The sequence below is a fragment of the Cydia splendana genome, chromosome 25 (genome assembly GCF_910591565.1).
Source record: "Cydia splendana chromosome 25, ilCydSple1.2, whole genome shotgun sequence".
Classification (NCBI taxonomy): Eukaryota; Metazoa; Arthropoda; class Insecta; order Lepidoptera; family Tortricidae; genus Cydia; species Cydia splendana.
The window spans coordinates 5,028,964-5,055,385 of record NC_085984.1 but is presented as its reverse complement, the minus strand read 5'-3'; the positions used below and the strand labels follow the sequence as shown (position 1 = coordinate 5,055,385).

The window sequence follows — 26,422 nt, the reverse complement described above, 5'->3', positions numbered from 1 at the left end:
TTTTAAATCACACTTTCAAATAATGTGAAAACTATTACTTAGGTAAGTAGGGTCAGTTGTTCTACATTGAAACAATCGGACACAGTGTAACTTTGCGATATCTCGGAAACTAGGTGTTACCAGCTAGTGCCGTCTGTTAAGCAAGGGCAGGCTCAGGGACCCCCAGCACCTCCCCAAAACGCGAGCGCACCTCGGAGAAGGAGCACGTTGCTACGAGCGTTATTGTGAATTCGTGCAACAAAAGTAAATTTTTTCATTTAAGTTTCGCAATTTTTTACCAAGATATAGACTCAAGTTTCGCGTTTTTTCAGTTTTTGTTATGTTCTATGTGTATTAAAGCTTATTTGGAGGTAAATATTTTTAAATTTCTTTCACTCTTTGGTGCAGTTTTATTTAATTGATTCAAAAAACACCCCCCCGTCTCACAATGAAACATTTTTATGTAGTATACAATGAAACATGATGTTCACTGAACACCAGTACCAGCACACAATGAAACAAACTCATTATTTTTTTTAATAATTAAAGACTATGTGCAAAATTTGTGAAACTAAAATACCATGAAAATTGGTAATAATTTGTCTATCATATGACAATATATAAGATACTTAACTTTAGGAATGGCTGAGATAGGATGGTTTATATGTTGAATGTTTCATTGATGGCAAGGTATCGGTCACATGTCTAACATTGAAACAGTCGTTTATAAACACTATGTTGCAAGAACGTGTATGAAATCAAGCATGGAGATGCTCAAAACCCTCCCGCGTCTATCTAGTTGGCAATCATGCTCCGTGGACATAAAAGGCGCCTTCTTCGCAGTATGCCGTACGTGCCGACCAGATTTTCGATTCACAATGAAACTCAGGTGTGTGTACAATGAAACAAGTATTTCGCTTTTAGATATTTCAGCAATCTTATAATGATTCCATATGTCGGAAACCTTTTAAATAACCAATTTCAGCCTACCACTATTTTCTCCTTTCCTTTCTCATTAATTGAGTGAAAGCATATATGTATTAATGTCACTTATTTAATACACCGGTTCAATGTTTATTAACGGTGTTTCATGGTAGACTATAATTATTAGATTTGTTTCACTGTAAAAATTAGAGTGTTTCATTGAAAACATGCACAAGTACACAATGAAACAAAACTCATTTTTCAAAAAAAGGCTTATAACACAGGAACTGTTACAGATAAGTAGAAACCAAGAATGCCATACGATAGCCAATGAAATTGTTTATCTTCATACGAAATGTCACACTTATAACTTTAAAAACACCAGAGATAGAAATGTGCTGTTCGCGATAACACACTAGTTTTCTCTCCTGTGGGCAATAGTTAACAGCTTGTGGGCATGTAAGCAATGATTTTATCATAGTTTTCTAAATAAAAGGAGGACCTTTTTACATGGATAAGGGTTAAATAAGAAAATTAACCTTTATAGCCCTTAACTCTTGTGTATGTCTACAGGAAAGACATAACACACTGATCTGTTTGACCCTTTTACGTTACGTATACATTTGACGTGCCCCTCCCCCGCAAAAATCAAGAGACTGTTTTGTACCGAAAATTACAGACAAGGCGTCTCCGTTTGGTTATATCCTCTAAGCCCGCATATTTAGAATTCGTATTTGATATCACTGCTAGCTGCTATCGGTAGTTTGAAGCCGGCTGCCGGAGACTGCGGACGCACCATGGGCACCATGGCCAAGGTAACTCACATTTATTTACTTACTTACACCTATAGTTCGTTTTTTTTTTAGCATTAGAATGAACTTGAAAGAAGGTAAGCGATCTTGACATGTCTTTTAATTGAAAAACGCTTTTTAAAAATCAGTAACTATTACTTATGAAAGCAGAAGAATATAAATGATGGTATTAGATTCATAATTGTTAAATATTTGCCGTAACTTATTTTTAAAATGTGTTTTTCAATTAAAAGACACATCAAGATTGTTTACCTTATTTCTAATGCTAAAAAAAACGAACTATAACACAATACTTTGCAAGTATAAAACGATCCTTTACCACATATTTAAGTAATGTGATTAACGTTTCTAACGCGATTAAATAACATTAATTTTATTATAATATTAATCGCATTAATTTGTCCCGTTAATGACATTAATTATGTGTAGGCTACAAATCGCGAAAGTTTAAAGTGTTATCCTTTACCAATTTTAATATCATGCGTGGTGGTTAAAATCGTTAGTTCAAGGCTTTGCCGTCATTGCCGTATAAAGCAGAAGAAATCGTTTTTGATGAAACAGAAAAACTGAGACTTAAAATTACATAAAAAATCTGTCAGGATCCTTATCATAACAGACCGGAGATTAAATTTGTACTAATATTTACAGAATCTACATAAGTAGGTAATATCAAAACTGTTTCTGGCCAATTCGCTCTTGCAGGTAGGTACGAGTACAGTCAGCAGCAGAAGTTCAAAATTGAAGCGAGGTGTTCAAAATTACCTTGACACGCTCTGATTCTCTTAACAATAAAGTCGCGTCAAGATAATTTTGAACACCTCGCCCGCTTAGCAAATAGCAACTATTGCTGCTGACTGTCATGATTATCATTGATTTTTAAACGATATATATGTATTTATTTCCTTGTTTTGATTTACCGTAAAGGCCTAACTATTTGTATAGGCACTTAATTTTGGAAGTAACTAAATATACAACGTAATTTTTCTGTAACTAAGTACTTAGGTATATAATTAACTAACTTTTTAATTGGTCGTATCAATTCGCAAACAAAATCGCCGGATAGGTTAAATACCATCGTCCACACTGTTAACTGTACATCGGTGGACCTTATGCCATTTGTAATAAGGTCCACCGATGTACAGAAAGGAGTGTTGCTGTTTGTAGAATATTCCGCGGCGTGTTTATGTGAATGAGTCGCCGGCGCCGGTTCCGTATTTTATAAATAGACACTCATGTTCTACCGTTTGTATTATTATTTATTTTGTGCTATGGCGTTTGCGAGGCGACGCTAACGCTATTTGTCTCTACAATACAATAGGTACAATAGTATATAGTATGAATTTTCTCAAATGATTTTTAGGCCTTAGACCCTAATCTGTTAAACAAAAGCCATTGTTTCTTTTATGCGGCAAAGCAACAATCTCCTTTAAAAAGCAACGGTATCGTGATAGTGTTAAGATTATTAATAATATGAGCGCTCGCCTAAACTGAGATGGTCGATCGTCCAACATTACCAAAACATTTTACATGTACTTACTTAGATTTGAACCTTAAAAGAACTACGATACAGCAGGTTTTTAAACGACATTGTTGCTTTGCCACGCGCCCAACCAGAAAAAAGTCAGGAGCTGTTAAATCAGGCGATCTTGGGGGCCAATCAATGTCACCGTTCCTTGAAATTAATCGACCGGGAAACGTTCTTTTTGATGTTTCTAAGAACGTTTTAATAATTAAAACACGTTGTTCAGTCGTAAAACGCTTCATAACAAGTTTGCGGTATCTACACAATGTAATTTTGATGCAACTGTCATATTTGCCGCCAAAAGAAAATGGCGGAAAAAGAAGTTGTATACGTACCTCCAAGTTGGCCACCCTGTAGTGGTACTATCACACCTGGGGCCTATTGCATAACAAACTATAACTAATATTACAAGCGGAACTCCTTTTCTAATTTCACTTATTAAATAAGGAGTTCCGCTTGTAATATTAGTTGTAGTTTGTTATGCAATAGGCCCCTGCGGGCTCAGCACGGTTCCAGTTTTATCGACTATCACTATGCGCGTCCCTTTCGCACTTACATACTTGTTAGAACGTGACAGGCATGGTGACAAGGGATAAAAACGCGACCGTGCTAAGCCGCCTGGTCATGGTTAATTCAGTTTCGTATTGGTCAAGCAAATCTTGTCAGTAGAAAAAGGCGCGAAATTCAAATTTTCTATGGGAAGATAACCCTTCGCGCCTACATTTTCTGAAAGTTGCCGCCTTTTTACAAGCTTTTATTTAGTTTCACCTGACCGTTGTCTGTCTGTCTGTCGGTCTGTAATCAAATCTTGCAAGTTAAATTTGATCCACTTCCCGGTTTCCGATTGAGCTGAAATTTTGCATGCATGTATAAATCGGATGACAATGCAATATTATGGTACCATCGAGCTGATCTGATGATGGAGACAGGAGGTGGCCATAGGAACTCTGTGATGAAACAACGCAACCTAATTGTGTTAGGGGTTTTTAGAATTGTCTCGATGAGTATTAGTTGTCTGTCGTAAGAAAAGTACAGTCAGCGATAAAAGCTTGTACCAAAAATGAAACTTTTGACAAAAACTTATTCTGCTGACAAGATTTGCTTGGACAACATGTACCGTATGTACCTATGTGTATATAATTCATATTAGTAGGAAATATAAGTAGGAAAGGTTATCAATGTTATCTATCATGATATCATGTCTCTTGAAAGCTTACATAATAAAATTATCTATAGGTAAGTATGTCTAAATATTGAAATACAAATATTTACAATTATTTACACTACTATAATCTGTAAATGTAAACCAACCAATCGTAAAATATGTAGTATCAAATTCCTTAACGGTATGTGGTACAAGTAGGTATATATATTTATAACATAGAAGTAATTTTGAAATAAATGAGTCTTATAGGCAGATGGTGGTAAATGAAACTTAATATGTAGTTTATTTTGCTCGGAACAAGAGAAACAGTATGAGGATTCCATACAAGTGTTCTTCTTGGCCGATGTTTTTCTAACCCCACCTGACCTTATATCTAAATCTATTAAGGCCACTATGGAAAAATACCATTTATTTACATAATTAAATATACAGATGTACGGTAATGTGTAAAAATATTGGTGCATATAACTTACTCAAAAATATGTCCCATAGTTCTTAATTCGGTGACATAAGAACTGTGGGACATATTTTTGAGTGTGATGTGTGCACCCATATTTTTACACTCGACTGTACTACAATACAAATAGGTACTAAAGCAAATTAGGACGTTAGATGTCGACTACGAAATAACTCGCGTTTTGGTAAGAAAACTGATGTACCTATGGAGTTACCACTCATTCTTTACTTATATTGCTATATGCTATTATATATATATATTATATACTAGCTGTGCCCGCGGCTCCGCCCGCGTGTAATTCGGTCTGTGTCAGTAAGCGGCTAATTTATAATCCTAATTTCTCTCCCTCTCCCCTGGAGGCGGAACTTGAAGTAAAGTTGACATATGGATATGCTAGAGCAGCGGTCGGCAACCTTTTAGCAGCCAAGGGCCACATAGTAGTTAACGATGTTGACGCGGGCCACACTTTGTTAATATTTATAAGGTATACGCGCGCGAGCGAAAGCGAAGCGGCCTGCCTGGCTAGAGCGCCACTTACCGTGGTCTTCTTCAGACTCCTGAGGAAGACCACGTGCCCCCTGTAACCTCAATGCGTTGCGAAACTTTCGCGAATGATTCGATTTTTTTCGGGAAGGCATGGTAATGCGTATATAAAGTGCGAGTCCCAAATCGTTTGACTCCGCAAACGACCAGTCGGCCGGATTAAGATATTTTGATGCCCTAAGTATTTCTAGACCATGGTGCCCCCTCTCCCTAGGGTCATCAAGATTACATTGAATTTTTTTGGTAAATTGAGTGACGTTCATTGCTGCATTTCAGCTGAGAATGGAAATCAGTCACATCATTTTATCACGAAAATTGACAGTGCCGCAGCAGTAATGTTGCAACAGAGTACTTAATGCTGCTGCAGGCGCCACCCAAATGCCACCTTTATCATAAACATGTTAGAATGTTATTGACAACGCGAGCGAAGCGAGCGCGAAAAATTTTCGATATATAAACGCAATTTCATAGACAGTTGTACATTTTTACTTTTAGTATGGAAATCAGTCACATCAATTTATCACGAAAATTGACAGTGCTGCAGCAGTAACGTTGCAACAGAGTAATGTTGCTGCAGTCCCCACCCGAATGTCACCTTTATCATATCATAGAAAGTTATTGAAAACGCGAGCGAAGCGAGCGCGAAAATTTTTCGATATAAAAAAACGCAATTTGATAGACAGTTGTACATTTTTACTTTTAGTACGGAAATCAGTCACATCATTTTATCACGAAAATTGACAGTGCCGCAGCAGTAACGTTGCAACAGAGTACTTAATGCTGCTGCAGTCGCCATCAGAATGTCACCTTTATCATATCTTAGAAAGTTATTGAAAACGCGAGCGAAGCGAGCGCGACAATTTTTCGATATAAAAAAACACAATTTGATAGACAGTTGTACATTTTTACTTTTAGTATGGAAATCAGTCACATCATTATATCACGAAAATTGAATGTCACCTTTATCATATGTTAGAAAGTTATTGAAAACGCGAGCGAAGCGACCGCGAAAATTTTTCGATATAAAAAAACGCATTTTGATAGACAGTTGTACATTTTTACTTTTAGTATGGAAATCAGTCACATCATTTTATCACGAAAATTGACAGTGCCGCAGCAGTAACGTTGCAACAGAGTACCTAATGCTGCTGCAATCGCCACCCGAATGTCACCTTTTTCATATCTTAGAAAGTTATTGAAAACGCGAGCGAAGCGAGCGCGACAATTTTTCGATATAAAAAAACGCAATTTGATAGACAGTTGTACATTTTTACTTTTAGTGTGGAAATCAGTCACATCATTTTATCACGAAAATTGACAGTGCTGCAGCAGTAACGTTGCAACTGAGTACCTAATGCTGCTGCAGGCGCCACCCGAATGTCACCTTTATCATAAACATATTAGAATGTTATTGAAAACGCGAGCGAAGCGAGCGCGAAAATTTTTCGATAATTTTTGGTGCCCCCTAGACATGGTGCCCTAAGCAAGTGCTTATTTTGTTTAAAAGGGTTAATCCGGCACTGCAAATGACAGAGGTCAATGTTTTTTTTTCAAAGTACCCACCTTCGTGGCCATTATTAAGTGCTTACGCTACGTATGAATATGGATTTGATATGGATGCGATATAATTACGATTAGGTATAATGCATGACGGAGAAAATAAATAATTTTATCCAATTATACGCGTGTTGATATGTGTGTTTATCTGTTTATTTTACCACTACGTAGGTAACTATGTAAACCCATTTTTAGTTTTCTTGGTTACTTAATGTTTACTCAGCTCCCCTAAAGATGGCACTGTGCAATGAGGGGCAATTAATTTACTGTCGTTTAATTTTGTTGTATTATTAAATCAACACAATTATTCAATTTTTGTTGATATCCGTACGATTGATTGAAATTTTAGAAGACCCCTCTTCTAAACTTAGAGTTAATTTAGCAAAATCCTTCCTCGGTGCTTATTTATGTCACATCGTATTAAATTCAGCGCCATCTGTTAGTTTACCAGGGTACTCTATAGTGTTAGCACATATTTGAAAAAAGTTTGCCCCTCCTTCCTAAGTAGCGCCATACGATTCAGGGGCAAACTTAAGTCAATCGAGTGTTGTGGCTACCCCCCCTTTTAGGGGTTGAATTTTTATAGCCTATAACCTGGCCGGGGATTTTCTCGACAGATTAGTAAAGTTTTGATCAAAATCCGTTCAGCCGTTTTCACGTGATGCGCGTTCAAATAAACAGATAAACAGACAAACAGACAAAAATTCTAAAAACTGTTGGAACGTGTTCTGTTATCAATTCTAAGTATCTCCAGCCAACTTTTTTTCAAATATCTTCCATGTACAGACTTTCGACCCTCTTCAGCTTTATTATATGTATAGATAGACGGGTCTATCGCGAATTTATTTTATTACTTTCTTTACCGACGACGGGCGATAGACCCGTCTATAAATGTGAGTTAATATGTGTTCTTTTATTTTGTTTTTCAGGTCAACATCCCCTCGTTCACTCTCAATAATGGCATCCAAATGCCAGCTCTGGGTTACGGGACGTGGCTCGGTCTCCGCCCGGTAAGCACATGATGATGATGGTGAGGTGATGATCTCTCAGCCATGGGACTACAGTTCGGTAGGCGGCGCTATGAGGACATCATTATGCCATGGATGATGAATCATTGATGATGATTATGGTGTGATATCCCGTGACAAGTCACCAGAATATTTTAATGTCTAAGGTTGTTAAACTTTTTGAAGAGTCTTCCGGCTTGGCCACGACATTGCGCGACCGGCAGCACTGGCGGCGGCAAGTATAGGTGGGAACGAAAGGTCCGATCGCTGTGTCTCGCTCCAACCTAATCGCACAATGTCGTGACCGAGCCGTTAGGTGAAGATACCGCCACGAACCTGAAAATTAGAGAAACTTTCTTTTTAAATCAACATAATAATACTTAGGAAACTTACTTTGAGGAAAGTAGATATTTATTCTGAGGCCTGAACCATAGGCCTCAGAATAAATATCTACTTTCCTCAAAATACTTATTCAGAATACACTGGCATTGGGTTTGCCCAAGGTTTACCATCGAAAACATGGCATGGTTATATGTTTACCATCCATATGATCCAAACTGATCCACAATCTTTACCTCTCCAGGACGGAGAGTTCGACTACTCCGGTTGGGACAAGATGGTGGACTGTATCTCGTACGCCATCGACGTGGGATACCGACACATCGACACGGCGCATCTGTATAGGATTGAGCCCGAGATCGGACAGATTATAAAGAAGAAGATCCAAGATGGCGTCGTGAAGAGAGAAGACCTTTTTATCACCACTAAGGTACAAAAGATTTTGGCAAAAATTTCATTTTTGGTACAAGTTTTTATCGCTGACTGTACCTACTTTTTTCCACAGGCAACTAATACTCGAGACAATTCTAAAAACCCCAAACATAAATAATTATGTTTCGTTGTTGTTTCGAGTTCCTATGGCCACCTCCTGTCCCCATCATCAGATCAGCTCGGTGTTATCATAATATTGCATTGTCACCCTACTTTCATATTATGTACCTATGCAAATTTTCGGCTTCATTGGAAGTCGGGAAGTGGATCAAATTTAACTTGCAAGATTTGACCCGTACAAACATACATAGATACATAAATTTCAAGTTAATAAAAAGCTTGTATGTAATAATATAACGGAGGTAAGTTTCTCATACACATGATACAGACCAAGCTTAAAGGTCTACCTTTAGTTTCCCTTTTGTTCAGGCTTGGTAGGAAGTCTCGTTGACAAAAACTAGCAACAAACCAGGGTTAAGGTTATTGATAAAGTTGATCCCTTGATCATTTATGATACAAAAGGTCAAGCTTAACATGTTATCGTATAGGACATCATACAAGTCATACAACATGATATAACAGAAGGTAAAGAACGGCGGAACGGAAAACTTGTTAATAGTAATAATTACGCAAAACTCTGAGTAGAGGGCGTCACCATCAGGCCAATCACATGGCCTACCGTGAAACACGACAATCGAAAGTTCGGTTTCTGCTTCTCTATCACTCTTGCCTATTCGCTCGATAGAAATTTCGATTTTCACGTTTCGCGGTAGGCCACCTGCAAACAAACCGCCTTGATGCATCAATGTCATAGTGAAAACTTGTCATAAAACTGTATGTATAAGTTACTCTATGGTTTACTAAACAATAAAGTGCTGCACTCTGGCGGCAGAAAGGCCTGCGCAAGCCGGCGGAGCGCAGCGCAGATCACTTTAAAATTATCAATGTATTTTCTTCCCTATTTCAATTACCTTCAGGTTTAAATTTAAATGCTTTGAGACCGACCTCGGAGCATCTCGGAGGATTGTTACTCCGCGGCATCGAGGAGCACGCTAGAGGATACCGCGGCGGTAGGCGCCGGCATGCCGCGGCATCCCCCGGCATGCGCCGAGGCCTCCCGAGTACGCCGGAGTAGCGCCGTGACAGAACTCGTGCACACTAGTCACTAATCCCTTGTGATAGAGTACGCGCGGCGGCATGCCGCGGCATCCCCCAGCCTGAAGCCGAATGCTGCCAGCGCTCGGGCTGGCGGGGCTCGCGGTATCGCGGGGGATTTTACCTCGCCCGTGTGCGCTGCGCGGCGTAAATCCTCCTCGGTGATCTGCGCTGCGCTCCGCCGGTTTGCGCTGGCCTGAACATTGCAGTAATACTCCCTATTGCCACAATGTCCCCACAAACACACCAACATACCCTCTTTGATTACCAGAACTCCCTGGGTCTCTTTCAAGCTGTTCCATCAAAATTGGGTCAAACTCAAACCATGTTCAGGTCTTTCCTGTAGACATACCCATAAGTTAAGAGCCCCCATCAACGTGCACACTAGCGCCACAGCTATTTAGCGATTATTTAAATTTAACGAAAGATATTGAAAAAAGGGGGCCGCTACGTACTGTATTGTGTATTTAAGTACCTTTTGAATACATCAAACTAGTTTTTATGTTGCTGGATTCGTCAATCTATGCGTCCTAAGTTAAAACGGCCGTTATTGTTTTGACTTCCTAGATCGACGAAACTCTCCTTTTATTTGGATAAGTATGTTAAAATCATTACGTACATGCCCACAAGCTGTTAACTATTGGTCACAGGAGAAAAACATTACAGTTCGGATGAGCACACAAGTTTTTTTCTTCCTACCAGATGGTAGTCCTGTGGACATACCCAAAACTTAGATAAGTTTTGGGTATAAGTATGTCCACAGGAAAGACCTGAACATGGTTTTGAGTTTGACCCCATGATCATATTCTTCCAGGTGTGGCCGACGTACGCCACGGAGGCCGACGTGGAGGTCTCGTTGCGCGGCTCCCTGCGCCGTCTAGGCCTCGACTACGTGGACCAGGTGCTCGTACACTGGCCAATGTCCTACACTGTGAGTATAGTTCCCAGGTGACGCCGACGTACAGCCGTGAGGCCGACGTGGAGGTCTCGTTGCGCGGCTCCCTGCGCCGTCTAGGCCTCGACCACGTGGACCAGGTGTTCGTTCACTGGCCGATGTCCTACACTGTGAGTATATTCCCAGGTGTGGCAGACGTACAGCCGTGAGGCCGACGTGGAGGTCTCGTTGCGCGGCTCCCTGTGCCGTCTAGGCCTCGACTACGTGGACCAGGTTCTCGTACACTGGCCGATGTCCTACACTGTGAGTATAGTTCCCAGGTGTGGCCGACGTACAGCCGTGAGGCCGACGTGGAGGTCTTGTTGCGCGGCTCCCTGCGCCGTCTAGGCCTCGACTACGTGGACCAGGTGCTCGCGCACTGGCCGATGTCCTACACTGTGAGTATAGTTCCCTGGTGTTGCAGATACATCCGTAAATGCAGGTCATCAAGGCCACACTGACTCAGTCAGCTCTTCATGTGATTCCATCCAAAATATTAGAGTGTTTTCACATTGCCCGATCCGATATCGGATGTCAGATGGAAGTAAAATGTAAGACATTGCGCCCCCGCGGCCTAACTACGCGGATGTAGGATCCTACATCCGATATCAGATCGGACAATGTGAAAGGCTCTTGTAATTGGCTGTTACAACCAAGGGGGGTGTTGTGTGTTGTGTATTGGTTGTTGTGTGTTGTATTCGGAAATTGCGGCCGACTAATCAAAAAACCATATCATTAGCCTTTATCACACAAAAGTACCTACTACTAATTTATTATTATTATTCAGAGACCACTGCGTCCCACTGCTGAGCAAAGGCCTCCCCCTCTTACACTTGTCTATGTTTAGTGCTATATCTGGCCAGCCACTCAAAAAGGAGTCCAAGTTATCCCGCCATCGCCAACGAGGTCTTCCGGATCCCCGGTTACACTCGTGGGGCTCCCACTCCGTGGTTAACTTGGCCCACAAGTCGTCCGGCATTCGGCAGACATGACCAGCCCAGTCCCATTTCAACATCATAAATCATAGTGAACTTAATCTTTTGACCGATACCATGTAATGTATTTTATTCCAGGAAGAAGGGGTAGACCGAAAGATCGACTACCTAGACACCTGGCAGGCCTTCGAGACGGTCCTTAAGAAGGGTCTGACGCGCTCCATCGGCGTGTCAAACTTTAACGTTGAACAGCTGAAGCGCCTCGTAGCCAATAGCAACGTCAAGCCAGTCACCAACCAAGTCGAAGTAGGTTTTCTTCTTCTTATGGTGCCGTCTCCTGCCGGAGGTTGGCTATCATTAGGGCTATGTTCACTTTTGACGCTGCAGCTCGAAACAGAGATTTGGTGCTCATCTTGAACCAGCACCTGAGGTTTTTGAGCCACGAGGTACGTCTTCTTCCACATTTTCGTTTTCCCTGGATTTTCCCCTGTATTATCAGCTGGTTGGTAGGTATTACCACAGAATAAATAATAAGTAAGTACCTAGTACTAGGTACAGAAGGTTCACTCTCTAACAAAACGCGTCTATTACGAGAAATATACAAGCGCAAGCCCGAGCTGGCACGTGGTGCTTCCCATAGGAAACGAAACGAAGCGGTGCATTATAATGTATTCCGCTTTCATTTGATCATAAATTTACGGACACATCAAATCAGGTACCATTGGGTTAATAGCTGAGTCATTAAAAACCCAACAATATATTGACCCACTTTACCTACTCTTTTTAGTCAAAATTCTGAGTTTATTCTTTTTCTCCTCAGCTCAACCTCGCTTTCGGTCAAAAGGAGCTCGTCGACTACTGCACCTCTCAGAACATCAGGGTAGTCGCCTGGGCGCCCTTCGGAGCCATGATCCCCAGCCGTGCGGCCCCTGACGCTAAGGGACCTAAGATGGACGACCCCACCCTCGTCGCTATTGCCAAGAAATACAACAAGTCTGTCACACAAATCGTGCTCAGATACTTGGTAAGATCGTCAATAATTTCATGTATTTAGCCTGAGTAGACGTCTAACCAATGTCACTCAAATAGCTTCGTGGAATTGAGTCGCTTAACTTCAAACTCGGGTAAATCCATCCGTCAGATTATTCGATTTTGGTATTATGAAAAGGTAATAGGGTAGATATTTGCTGAGAGGGTCGAATGGATTTACCCGAGTTTGAAGTTAAGCGACACAATTGGTGTATAGCCTTGTTATATAATCTATCTAATATTTTACCTTTAAACGAGCAATTCTTGTTATTTATTTATGTATATATTTCGGGGATCTCGGAAACGGGGCTCTAACGACTTCGATGAAATTTGCTGTATGGGGATCTCCGGGGGCGAAAAATCGATCTAGCTAGGTCTTATCCCTGGGAAAACGCGCATTCTTGAGTTTTTATATATTTTCCGAGTAAGGTCGGTCTCCCAGATATTAGCGGGATAAATTTCGTTTATTTGAATTCATGAGTTAACAAATTATTTCGCTTTCTTTCCAGTACCAACGAGGCATCATCACCCTCCCAAAAACGGTCACACCGAGCCGCGTCATCGAAAACGCCTCCATCTTCGACTTCGAACTGTCGCAGTCGGAGTTCGACATATTAGCGAAGTTCGACATCAAGTACCGCTCGAACAGACCGACATATTGGCAGAACTTATCCAACTACCCCTTTGAAAAGTACGACGTTCCCCCCAGTACCACCCCGAAGTCGATGCTTTCGTGGAAGAACGGGAAAAATCAAGATATCGATTAGAAACGTTACCATCATTTCATTTTCAATAAATAAATAAATATATTTTTCTAATTTATTATTTATTTATATAACAAATATAAAAAGTAATATTATAGAAAACAGACTACCCGGGTAAATGTGCCTAGCACGCTGCTGGCGTTGCCTCTTTGAACAGCCAGCGAAATATGCTGGACTAAATATGCGCCGGACCCGGGGTCTTCGCTTTTTTCTAGGAGGCGTTGACCTAACTTTCTTTATTTATTTATATGAGCCTAGAGCAGTGGTGGGCAAAGTACGGCCCGCGGGCCTGCTCCGGCCCGCGAATGGATTTTATCCGGCCCGCCGCCGGTCCTATGAAATAATTATAGTTCGTTTTTTTAGCATTAGAAAGAACTTGAAAGAAGGTAAGCGATCTTGACATGTCTTTTAATTGAAAAACGCGTTTTAAAAATCAGTAACTATTACTTATGAAAGCAGAAGAATATAAATGATCGTAAGTATTCGATTCATAATTGTTACATATATGCCGTAACTTATTTTTAAAATGTGTTTTTCAATTAAAAGACACATCAAGATTGTTTACCTTATTTCTAATGCTAAAAAAAACGAACTATAGTATATGGCATTGGCCCACGAGTATCACAAATCAAAATAAATTTTGGCCTGCACTAATGGTTCAAATTTCAGCGGCAAATTCTGGATCTTTCAGTTGTATGGCTGGGCCTTAGATTAGATTAGATTAGATTAGATTTCTTTATTTCAAGATGAAAATTACACTATAAATTTGCTACATTCGTCAAAATTATGTTTATCTTTTCATCTTAGGAGGATATGTTTGAGTGTGCACGTAATATTTGATTGTTACGAAATATAGTAGGTACAAAACCATTACAATATCATCATCGAATAGGGAATATTACGCAAAACCACAGATTAATAAATAGTTACTACGTAAGCAAAACTCTGTGTATGGCTCATAGAGGCCGTCACTAGCATACTCACAGGGCCTACCGCGAAACACGTAAATCGAAGATTCGGTTTCTGCCTCTCTATCACTCTTGCTTATTCGATCGATAGAGAGGCAGATAACACCTGTAAACAAACCGCCTTGATGCATCAATGTCATAGTGAAAACTTGTCAGGCCTAGTATGTATAAGTTACTCTATGGTTTACTGGGTGCACTAGTGCTGCACTCAACATTGCAGTCCCTATAGATAGATAGAATAAACGTCGGAATAAACTACATACTTACTTATAATGTGGTTTTGCCCTTAATAGCTTAATCTTAAGAAAAACTTGAGCATAATTTATACCTATAGCCTTCAAAACTGCCTAAACTCAAAACGACAGGTTTCAATACAACACGTCAGGCGCTTACGTCTTTTTATAATTAGGAAGACATATCATATATCTTTATTAAGTAACTAGTGACCAAACCGGTAACTTATCTAACGGAGCAATGATAAATCTGCATTGTACTTGGACTTTAACTAGATGTAATACAGTTCTAATTTGTTTAAATAAGTCAATGTTTTATTTGTTTCTGGAGATCGTACTGAGGAATTTTATTATATACGTTCGGATATATACCACAATACTTTTTTAAATTATTAAAATAACAATACAAAGGCGAACTTATTGCCTTAAGGGATCTCTTCCAGCTAACCTTTAAGTAACTGAGAGAGATACATACGAAACTAAGGTAATAGGTACCTATGTACATGACGGCAAGCTATAAAGAAGTAGCTAACCCTAGGAACTTAACTAAATACGATACGATGCATTACGCAGCGTACTACGTAGGCGAACAACACGCGAACGCGAAGCGAAGCGATGCGGCGCGGGGTGAATCAATCCTTTGATTACCTATACTGTCCTACGTGGGCGATCTCGTTGCGAACGCGAACGCCTTGGACCCGAATTATTCGCGAGTTGTTCGCTTACGTAAGACGCAGCGGTAGGTGCAAAGGCATATACCTATACCTATAGGTAACAAGTTATATACAAAATAACTACATATCCATAAGAATATTAATACATACTTATAAACCTACCTACCTCCTTAGTAATAGTCATATGTATAATTAAATCCAGTAGGTAAGTTTTATTTATTTATTTATTTATGTTATTAGTCTTAATTTATTTAGTTTATAATAAATTTTAATAGTAGGCATCTATTTGATTTAATTATATTACGTATCCGAACCTCACCGCACTACAACAGCAAAAACTAAACTAAACATAATTGCCTAGTGGGACACAGAGACTGAGAATGATGCTGTAAGCATTTGTGCTTCTGTACTCGAGTCACCATGTTGTTATTAACGCTGGCCGGCTTGTTCGCTGTGGCGGTAAGTTTTACAATAACCATAATAGTACCTACTTAAAATAAAGTAAAAAAATATTAAACACAGGTTATACAGTTAAGGTTATCCACCGTACCTACCCCTCACATTTTATTAAATGGTCGAAACGGCCTCTACGGCCTTGGCTCTGAACCCGAACATTATTGTCCCGAGCACGAAAAAGACAGATAATATAGTTATTTGTTTTACAAGGGGGCGGCAAAGTAGTTGTTCAACCGCTCGTGCTAATATTGATACCCGAGCAAGCGAAAGATTCCAAAATTGAACCACGAGCGTAGCGATTGGTTCGAAAAATGGAATCTTGAGCGTTGCGAGGGTTTCAAAGCACGAGGGTTAAACAAAATTTGCCCCGAGTGAAACACAAAATTTTTCACCACACCAACCCGAAGCAAATACATATTTAAATTAAAAATCATATAAAATCAAATCCAAATGAATGTTATCAAATATTTATCATCCAAAGTCATCATTTAAAAATCAATTCTACCAGCAAACATTGTCACTGCGCTCACTAGTATAAGTCTATACTTAAGTTTATATTTATAAGTGCATGTTTCTCATTTAAGTGAATGACTGTTATTCTTTTTGAGAAATAAAATATCTTTAAACCGAACATAAGAAAACAACTCAAAAAGTTTTTGAAGTGCAAAGTAAGCCTTCCGAGCTGGTGTGGTGAAAATATAATTTTGGCGAAACTGTGTATTTTTCCAAAACATATTTAGTTTAAATTGCTATATATAAATAGGTAATAATGTAGGTACACATTCATATAATCGCATTAATAATCACATATTTAACATTTTTTTTGTTTAGGTACTTAAAAATGTACGGAATAGTCGTGAAGGGAATCGTTGGTTACTTCGTCTTCATTTTCATTTATTTAAGAGCGCTATTACATTTCGGCGTTGAGCGAGTTTAGGTATTTTACGCGCTGCGGCAGGCCGTGCGAGCTCAGTACGCCGATCCCTTCTACCACACTCGCACTACAATGATGGATTAAACATTCTTGATCCTTCGCGAAGCATATTGAAATCAACCATAACAACACTAACTGTACTTAACTTTTAAAGTTCTAAAACTGTTATTTGGTAAGTACGAAAATACTAAATGCAGTGCAAATGTACATAGGGGCTGTTCATAAATTACGTCATCTATTTTTGACGATTTTTGACCCCCCCCCCCCCTCAAATCATCCAAAAATCAAGCTTCGGATGAATCTGTTTCCTCCTATATCATGTTACCATCATCCATGTCCAGACCCCCCCCCCCCCCACTCCTCCCATTTGAAACGACGTAATTTATGAATAGCCCCATACTTGTACTTATGAAGGTATATTACTCGAAAGAAATTATAGGTACCTACTCGCTTATTTACATGTTTCGTCATTGCATTTGGTACCTATAGGTAATAAAGTTTGTATCAACGAGGGTTTAAAAACGAACTGGTACTGAGGATCTGATGATGATTAAGGTGGTCACGGATACCAATCAACCATGTAGTAACATGATTAGGCTCGTTTGATTCGTCTCAACAAGATCTTTGACACTGAAGATACACAGGGTCTGATGATGGAGCTGGAAGGTGGCCACGGGTACCAGTCTATCATGTAACTAAACAACTTCGTGTTTGGGCTCGTTTGATTCGTCTCAACAAGATCTTTGACACAAGACAGTACTCAGGGTCTGATGATGGAGCTGGAAGGTACCATTACCAATCAACCATGCAACTAAACCACATCGTGTTTAGGATCGTTTGATTCGTCTCAACAAGATCTTTGACACTAGGTGATACTCAGAGTCTGATGATGGAGCTGGAAGGTGGTCACCGGTACCAATCAACCATGCAACTAAACCACTTCGTGTTTAGGCTCGTTTTATTCGTTTCAACAAGATCTTTGACACAAGATAGTACTCAAGGTCTGATGTTGGAGTCGGAAGGTGGTCACCGGTACCAATCAACCATGCAACTACACCATTTCGTGTTTAGGCACGTTTTATTCATCTCAACAAGATCTTTGACACAAGGTAGTACTCAGGGTCTGATGATGGAGCGCGAAGGTGGCGACGGGTACCTGTCTATCATCATCAGCTCCATCATCAGACCCTGAGTAGTATCTTGTGTCAAACATCTTATTGCGACGAATCAAACGAGCCCAAACACGAAGTGGTTCAGTTACATGGTAGACTGGTACCCGTGGCCACAGTCCAGCTCCATCATCAGACCCTGAGTACTAACTTGTGTCAAAGATCTTGTTGAGACGAATCAAACGAGCCTAAACACGAAGTAGTTTAGTTGCATGGTTGATTGGTACCGGTGACCACCTTCCGGCTCCAACATCAGACCCTGCCCTAGTAGCATTTTCGTTGGGGCCCACGGTGCCAACGGTAGGGAAAACGTTGGGATGAGGTTCGTTCCGTAGCCAACATTAATTTTGTATTGGCCCACCATCGCATTTACCAACATTCGCTGTGGCACAGATGCCCAACAATGGGCCTTTGTGTATTTTGGTACCGTTGGCTAAACAACGATAATATTCGTTGGCCCAATGATGACATATATCGCATTTACCAACATTGGCAGTGGTAGTGATGCCCAACAATGGGCCTTTGTGTATTTTGCTACCGTTCGCTAAACAACGATAACATTCGTTGGCCCAATGGTGACGAATACCGCATTTACCAACATTGGCTGTGGCACGGATGCCCAACAATGGGCCTTTGTGTATTTTGGTAACGTTGGCTAGTCAAGGATATCATCCGATGGCCCAATGATGACAAATATCGCATTTACCAACATTGGCTGTGGCACTGATACCCAACAATGGGCCTTTGTGTATTTTGGTAACGTTGGCTAATCAACGATATCATCCGATGGCCCAATGATGACAAAAATCGCATTTACCAACATTGGCTGTGGCACTGATGCCCAACAATGGGCCTTTGTTTATTTTGGTAACGTTGGCCAATCAACGATATCATCCGATGGCCCAATGACGACAAATATCGCATTTACCAACATTGGCTGTAGCATTGATGCCCAACAACGGGCCTTTGTTTATTTTGGTAACGTTGGCTAGTCAACGATATCATCCGATGGCCCAATGACGACAAATATCGCATTTACCAACATTGATTGTAGCATTGATGCCCAACAATGGGCCTTTGTGTATTTTGGTAACGTTGGCTAATCAACGATATCATCCGATGGCCCAATGATGACAAATATCGCATTTACCAACATTGACTGTGGCACTGATGCCCAACAATGGGCCTTTGTTTATTTTGGTAACGTTGGCTAATCAACGATATCATCCGATGGCCCAATGATGACAAAAATCGCATTTACCAACATTGGCTGTGGCACTGATGCCCAACAATGGGCCTTTGTTTATTTTGGTAACGTTGGCCAATCAACGATATCATCCGATGGCCCAATGACGACAAATATCACATTTACCAACATTGGCTGTAGCATTGATGCCCAACAACGGGCCTTTGTTTATTTTGGTAACGTTGGCTAGTCAACGATATCATCCGATGGCCCAATGACGACAAATATCGCATTTACCAACATTGATTGTAGCATTGATGCCCAACAATGGGCCTTTGTGTATTTTGGTAACGTTGGCTAGTCAAGGATATCATCCGATGGCCCAATGATGACAAATATCGCATTTACCAACATTGGCTGTGGCACTGATACCCAACAATGGGCCTTTGTGTATTTTGGTAACGTTGGCTAATCAACGATATCATCCGATGGCCCAATGATGACAAAAATCGCATTTACCAACATTGGCTGTGGCACTGATGCCCAACAATGGGCCTTTGTTTATTTTGGTAACGTTGGCCAATCAACGATATCATCCGATGGCCCAATGACGACAAATATCACATTTACCAACATTGGCTGTAGCATTGATGCCCAACAACGGGCCTTTGTTTATTTTGGTAACGTTGGCCAATCAACGATATCATCCGATGGCCCAATGACGACAAATATCACATTTACCAACATTGGCTGTAGCATTGATGCCCAACAACGGGCCTTTGTTTATTTTGGTAACGTTGGCTAGTCAACGATATCATCCGATGGCCCAATGACGACAAATATCGCATTTACCAACATTGATTGTAGCATTGATGCCCAACAATGGGCCTTTGTGTATTTTGGTAACGTTGGCTAATCAACGATATCATCCGATGGCCCAATGATGACAAATATCGCATTTACCAACATTGACTGTGGCACTGATGCCCAACAATGGGCCTTTGTTTATTTTGGTAACGTTGGCTAATCAACGATATCATCCGATGGCCCAATGATGACAAAAATCGCATTTACCAACATTGGCTGTGGCACTGATGCCCAACAATGGGCCTTTGTTTATTTTGGTAACGTTGGCCAATCAACGATATCATCCGATGGCCCAATGACGACAAATATCACATTTACCAACATTGGCTGTAGCATTGATGCCCAACAACGGGCCTTTGTTTATTTTGGTAACGTTGGCTAGTCAACGATATCATCCGATGGCCCAATGACGACAAATATCGCATTTACCAACATTGATTGTAGCATTGATGCCCAACAATGGGCCTTTGTGTATTTTGGTAACGTTGGCTAGTCAAGGATATCATCCGATGGCCCAATGATGACAAATATCGCATTTACCAACATTGGCTGTGGCACTGATACCCAACAATGGGCCTTTGTGTATTTTGGTAACGTTGGCTAATCAACGATATCATCCGATGGCCCAATGATGACAAAAATCGCATTTACCAACATTGGCTGTGGCACTGATGCCCAACAATGGGCCTTTGTTTATTTTGGTAACGTTGGCCAATCAACGATATCATCCGATGGCCCAATGACGACAAATATCACATTTACCAACATTGGCTGTAGCATTGATGCCCAACAACGGGCCTTTGTTTATTTTGGTAACGTTGGCTAGTCAACGATATCATCCGATGGCCCAATGACGACAAATATCGCATTTACCAACATTGATTGTAGCATTGATGCCCAACAATGGGCCTTTGTGTATTTTGGTAACGTTGGCTAATCAACGATATCATCCGATGGCCCAATGATGACAAATATCGCATTTACCAACATTGACTGTGGCACTGATGCCCAACAATGGGCCTTTGTTTATTTTGGTAACGTTGGCTAATCAACGATATCATACGATGGCCCAATGACGACAAATATCGCATTTACCAACATTGGCTGTAGCATTGAGGCCCAACAATGGGCCTTTGTGTATTTTGCTACCGTTCGCTAAACAACGATAACATTCGTTGGCCCAATTGTGACGAATACCGCATTTACCAACATTGGCTGTGGCACGGATGCCCAACAATGGGCCTTTGTGTATTTTGGTAACGTTGGCTAGTCAAAGATATCATCCGATGGCCCAATGATGACAAATATCGTATTTACCAACATTGGCTGTGGCACTGACGCCTAACAATGGGCCTTTGTGTATTTTGGTACCGGTGGCTAAACAACGATAACATTCGTTGGCCCAGTGAGCACAAATATCGCATTTACCAACATTGGCTGTGGTACTGATACCCAACAATACCAGTTGAGTTTGCTTGTGGCGTCACTAGATGGCGTTACTGTCTCCAAACATCGAAGTTATAGTTATTTTCTCGATTATTCCGGATATAGTCATAATATTTTTTAAAAGTAACTTATAAATCTAATAGCTATAACTATAAAATTTATACATAAATTTAAAAAATTGTATTTTACCAACATTTTCTCAATTAAAATCTCAAAAAACATAAATCTCGCTTACGAAGTTTCGAAGTGCGGTTAGTATATATACAAATTAGAGTGTATAGTAAGTGTACTTGCTTCGGCAGTACATATACTAAAATTGGAACGATACAGAGAAGATTAACAACAACTGCTGCCTAGGACCTTCATGTGGGTATACAACCATTGCCTACCGTAGTGTAATTGTAATATTTATCAGCAAAGGCCCAACGTCGTATTACACAACCACTTACTTAACGTAGGGTAACTGTAGGACTCGTAAACAAAAGCCCATTACATAATTAGACTGTAGGCACACTATAAATTACACAACTATTTACCTACGGTAGTATTGTAAGAATCCTACACAAGGCCCAACGTTAAAGTTACAATGTTGGCCCTTTGTGGGACAAGCTGTGTTGGGCCTTCAACCTGGTGCACGACTACCTACCGACCTACCTGACTTGCCGTTGGGTAATTGTTGAATTTGCCAACAGAAGCACAACGAAAAAATTGCCCTTTTTTATTTTTTTGCAGTTGGCCCTACAGCAAGCCATACGGCCAAATGTAACAATTAACCAACCATCAAACAAATGTGTATAGGCCCAACCACGGCCCAACCAAAACCACCACCGTTGAATAATTGTATGATTTATTTAAATAGGCCCAACGAAAAAATTACTCTAATGGCCCTCTGTTGGGAATCTTCGGGAGGGCCTTTGTCGAGGGCCCTCCAGCAAATCGTACGGCCAAATGTAACAATTAACCAACCATCAAACAAATGTGTATAGGCCCAACCACGGCCCAACCAAAACCACCACCGTTGAATAATTGTATGATTTATTTAAATAGGCCCAACGAAAAAATTACTCTTATGGCCCTCTGTTGGGAATCTTCGGGAGGGCCTTTGTCGAGGGCCCTCCAGCAAATCGTACGGCCAAATATAACGGTTGCCCAACTAATACGTAAACAAAGGCCCAACGAAATCCCTACAAGAAAATGCTATTAGGGTGAGTACTATCTTGTGTCAAAGATCCTATAGAAACGAATAAAACGAGCCTAAACACGAAGTGGTTTAGTGGCATGGTTGACTGGTACCGGTGACCACCTGCCGGCTCCATCATCAGACCCTGAGTACTATCTTGTGTCAAAGATCTTGTTGAGACGAATCAAACGAGCCTAAACACGAAGTGGCTTAGTTGCATGGTTGATTGGTACCGGTGACCACCTTCTGGCTCCATCATCAGACCCTGAGTATTATCTTGTGCCAAAGATCTTGTTGAGACGAATCAAACGAGCCCAAACACGAAGTGGTTTAGTTGCATGGTTGATTGGTACCGGTGACCACCTTCCGGCTCCATCATCAGACCCTGAGTACTATCTTAAGTCAAAGATCTTGTTGAGACGAATAAAACGAGCCTAAACACGAAGTGGTTTAGTTGCATTGTTGATTGGTACTGGTGACCACCTTCCGGCTCCATCATCAGACCCTGAGTACTATCTTAAGTCAAAGATCTTGTTGAGCCGAATCAAACGAGCCCAAACACGAAGTGGTTTAGTTGCATGGTTGATTGGTACCGGTGACCACCTTCCGGCTCCATCATCAGACCCTGAGTACTATCTTGTGTCAAAGATCTTGTTGAGATGAATAAAACGAGCCTAAACACGAAGTGGTTTAGTTGCATGGTTGATTGATACCGGTGACCACCTTCCGGCTCCATCATCAGACCCTGAGTCAAACTATCTTGAGTCAAATAAATACATATAGAATGTCAGGTCGTTTCAAATATTTTTAATCCTGTCCGGTAGTTTATTAAACTGTACCATTATAAATTATTAGGGCGAGCGAAGCGAGCCCTATCACTATTCGACAATCTATGCATTCTTGTGGTACACTTTACGGAAAAACTATCGCACTGTTAGGTTTGAGATTTAACATAGTAATTTATATTCATGTCTAGATGTGTTATCAAGCATAAAAATATCATTATATAAACATAAAAAATAAATAAAAGGGTAAATAATGTGTATTACTACTAACGCCATCTGTTGGACTAATGTTAGTTATTTCTTTTTCTAACAGATGGCGTTAGTAGTGACAAGGTTAAAGGTTGTTCCGTTAAAATGCGCTGGGTTTTTGTGGCTCAATATAATTGGGTATTTGACTACCTATACTAGTCAAATGAGTTTCTTTTTTCGAACTGTCAAAACGAATTGCTACTATGGAATTTATATGAAACACTAGCATGTGACGTCACAAGCAAATTACCTACTCTTTAATCTTTATAGTTATGTTATCGGGGTTTAAAATAGAAATTGTGACTAAAAATAACTGCTATCTACCTTTATCTATTAATCTTCTGGTGCTTTATTTCTTGCATGGTGTAAAATAATTTATCTTAAGTACAGTCAAATACCCTATTCGTAGGTAATCATAATTAATTATGGGTGAAATTTAATACGTGACTATATATTTTTTGATTGAATCGATAATCGTTTTTACTGCTATGGCGGTTAAAATCACACGTGATTGATTTCGAAATTGCGGCAGTAATGCAGTTGGCAGTAATATCAGCGCGATATTACTGTCTTACTGTTTCAAATGCCAAAATCGATTTCGCTGCCAGGGTTTTTGACATTCGAGGCAATAATGTAGTCGGCAATAATATTGCAGTCAGCAGCAGCAGTATTGTAGCGCGCAAATGTCGAAATCGATATCGCTGCCAGGATTTTTGATATTTGCGGTAGCAAAGACATATGTAACTTCGTATAAGACGAATAAAGTCTAAGGAAAAAACGTGCCTCGGAATTCAAGTAAAAGTCATTCTCGAATAGATGCCGCACACACCTTTAGCCTATCCTCGGCTAGATGGCGCGACGACACCGTTTCATATTTAACAATTTTAACACATAGATATCAGTGAATGAACATGGATCAAAATGATATAAAAAGAATAAAATCATTTATCCATATATATACATTTTTTGATAACTTTATACGTTTTCATATTGAGTTTTAGTCGTGTGTCGATAGATGGCAGTAAATTTACAGTGACTACAAAATTTACAATGACAGGACCCCTCTATACTATCTATTCTTTTTGGCGGTAGTAATGCAGTCGGCAGTAATATTGCTGTTAGCAGCAGTATTGCAGCGCGATAGTACTGCCTTATATAATGTTTCAAATGCCAAAATTGATGTCGCTGCCAGGGTTTTTGACATTTGCGGTAGTAATGCAGTCGACAGTAATATCGCAGTCGGCAGCAGTATTGCAGCGCGATATTACTGCCTTACTGTTTCAAAAGACAAAATCGATGTCACTGCCAGGGTTTATGACATTTGCGACAGTAATGTAGTCTGCAGTAATATTGCAATCCGCAGCAGTATTGCAGCGCGACATTACTACCTTACTGTTGCAAATGTCAAAATTGATGTCGCTGCCAGTATTATTGACATTTGTAGTAATATAGTCGGCATTAATATCGCAGTCGGCAGCAGTATTGCAGCGCGATATTACTGCCTTATCGTTTCAAATGTCAAAATCGATGTCGCTTTCCACTCTGGACGACCGGCTAAAGCAAGACAGAGGCAGAGGGCCCTTTTTATCCACCCTTCTATCGGGTGGCAGAACTTCACACTTCCCAGGAGCCGTGGGAATGTTTCTTCCCAACAGCTCTCCACAAGCTGCCCTGCGTTGACTGATTCTACTGGTCCATCAGCACGCGATGGGGTTGTCACATCGCTACGCCCATATTCATGTCTACCGGTCAAGAAGCTATAGGTGCTCCGGACATTTGTAAGGCTTGCTCGGAGTTAAACTATTAAATATAAGTACCTATTGATATAATATAATACAAACACTCTTGATATAATATTTATTTATAGAAGCCCTTATATCATATCATATCATTTTTAGAGTTCCGTACCTCAAAAGGAAAAATACGGAACCCTTATAGGATCACTTTTGTTGTCCGTCCGTCTGTCTACTAAGACCTTTTATCTCGGGAAGGCGTGGATGTATCGAGTTGAAATTAAAAGCATAACTTAGGTCCTAAAAGCTGTGAAAAATTTAAACTTCTAAGAGTTGTAAGTCATCGGAAAAAAAGATACGGCCGTTTACGCCGCAAAAAAATTATATTTCGAAACTCTCAAAGGAATCAAAATGTACTTATAAAGGGGCCCACTGACGGACTTCGCCGGACGATATCAGCCGGTCAGTTAAACGCAAAATTTGACAGCTCCGAACAACTGACAGGTTGATATCGTCCGGCGAACTGGTAATCTGTGGGCCCTCTTAAGTATGGTAATTCCCGTTGATCTAGAATTTCTAGAACTATGAAATTTGGCAAGTAGGTAATATCGTCACTACAAGTACTGGGAAAATATTTGAAAACTATTTTTTTTGTAAATAAATTAATAAATACGTTAAATTTGTACGGGACCCTCGGCGGGCGAGTCCGACTCGCACTTGTCCGGTTTTTTAAGATGAATTATTCTCTTATTAAAAACTACCTTAGTAATTATAACTATATAGGTAGAAAAATTCCGCGAGCCCTTACAAAGCTCTGCTTTTTGCTAGTAATACTATAAAAACGGTGCTAGGATCAAAGTCTCTCGTTGCGGTTTACACGCACACAGTATAGCGTTTTACACGGCGCCCGCCGCACACAATGATAAAAAACCTCGTCGTCGCCGTTGAAAATGTGCGGAGCCGACCGACACACGTCCTGCCTCTACAA

The 26,422-nt window shown here is 40.3% G+C and overlaps 1 protein-coding gene across 1 annotated transcript; it reads left to right on the top strand.

Annotated features, from left to right (window-relative positions):
• Positions 1–1,710: 1,710 nt before the first annotated feature.
• Positions 1,711–13,608, top strand: LOC134802784 (aldo-keto reductase AKR2E4-like). Its single transcript, XM_063775492.1, has 7 exons — positions 1,711–1,718; positions 7,889–7,969; positions 8,550–8,735; positions 10,707–10,823; positions 11,900–12,067; positions 12,582–12,785; positions 13,300–13,608. Exons 2-7 carry the CDS (start codon positions 7,928–7,930, stop codon positions 13,555–13,557), a joined length of 975 nt encoding a protein of 324 aa, XP_063631562.1. The 5' UTR covers positions 1,711–1,718; positions 7,889–7,927; the 3' UTR covers positions 13,558–13,608.
• Positions 13,609–26,422: the final 12,814 nt, after the last annotated feature.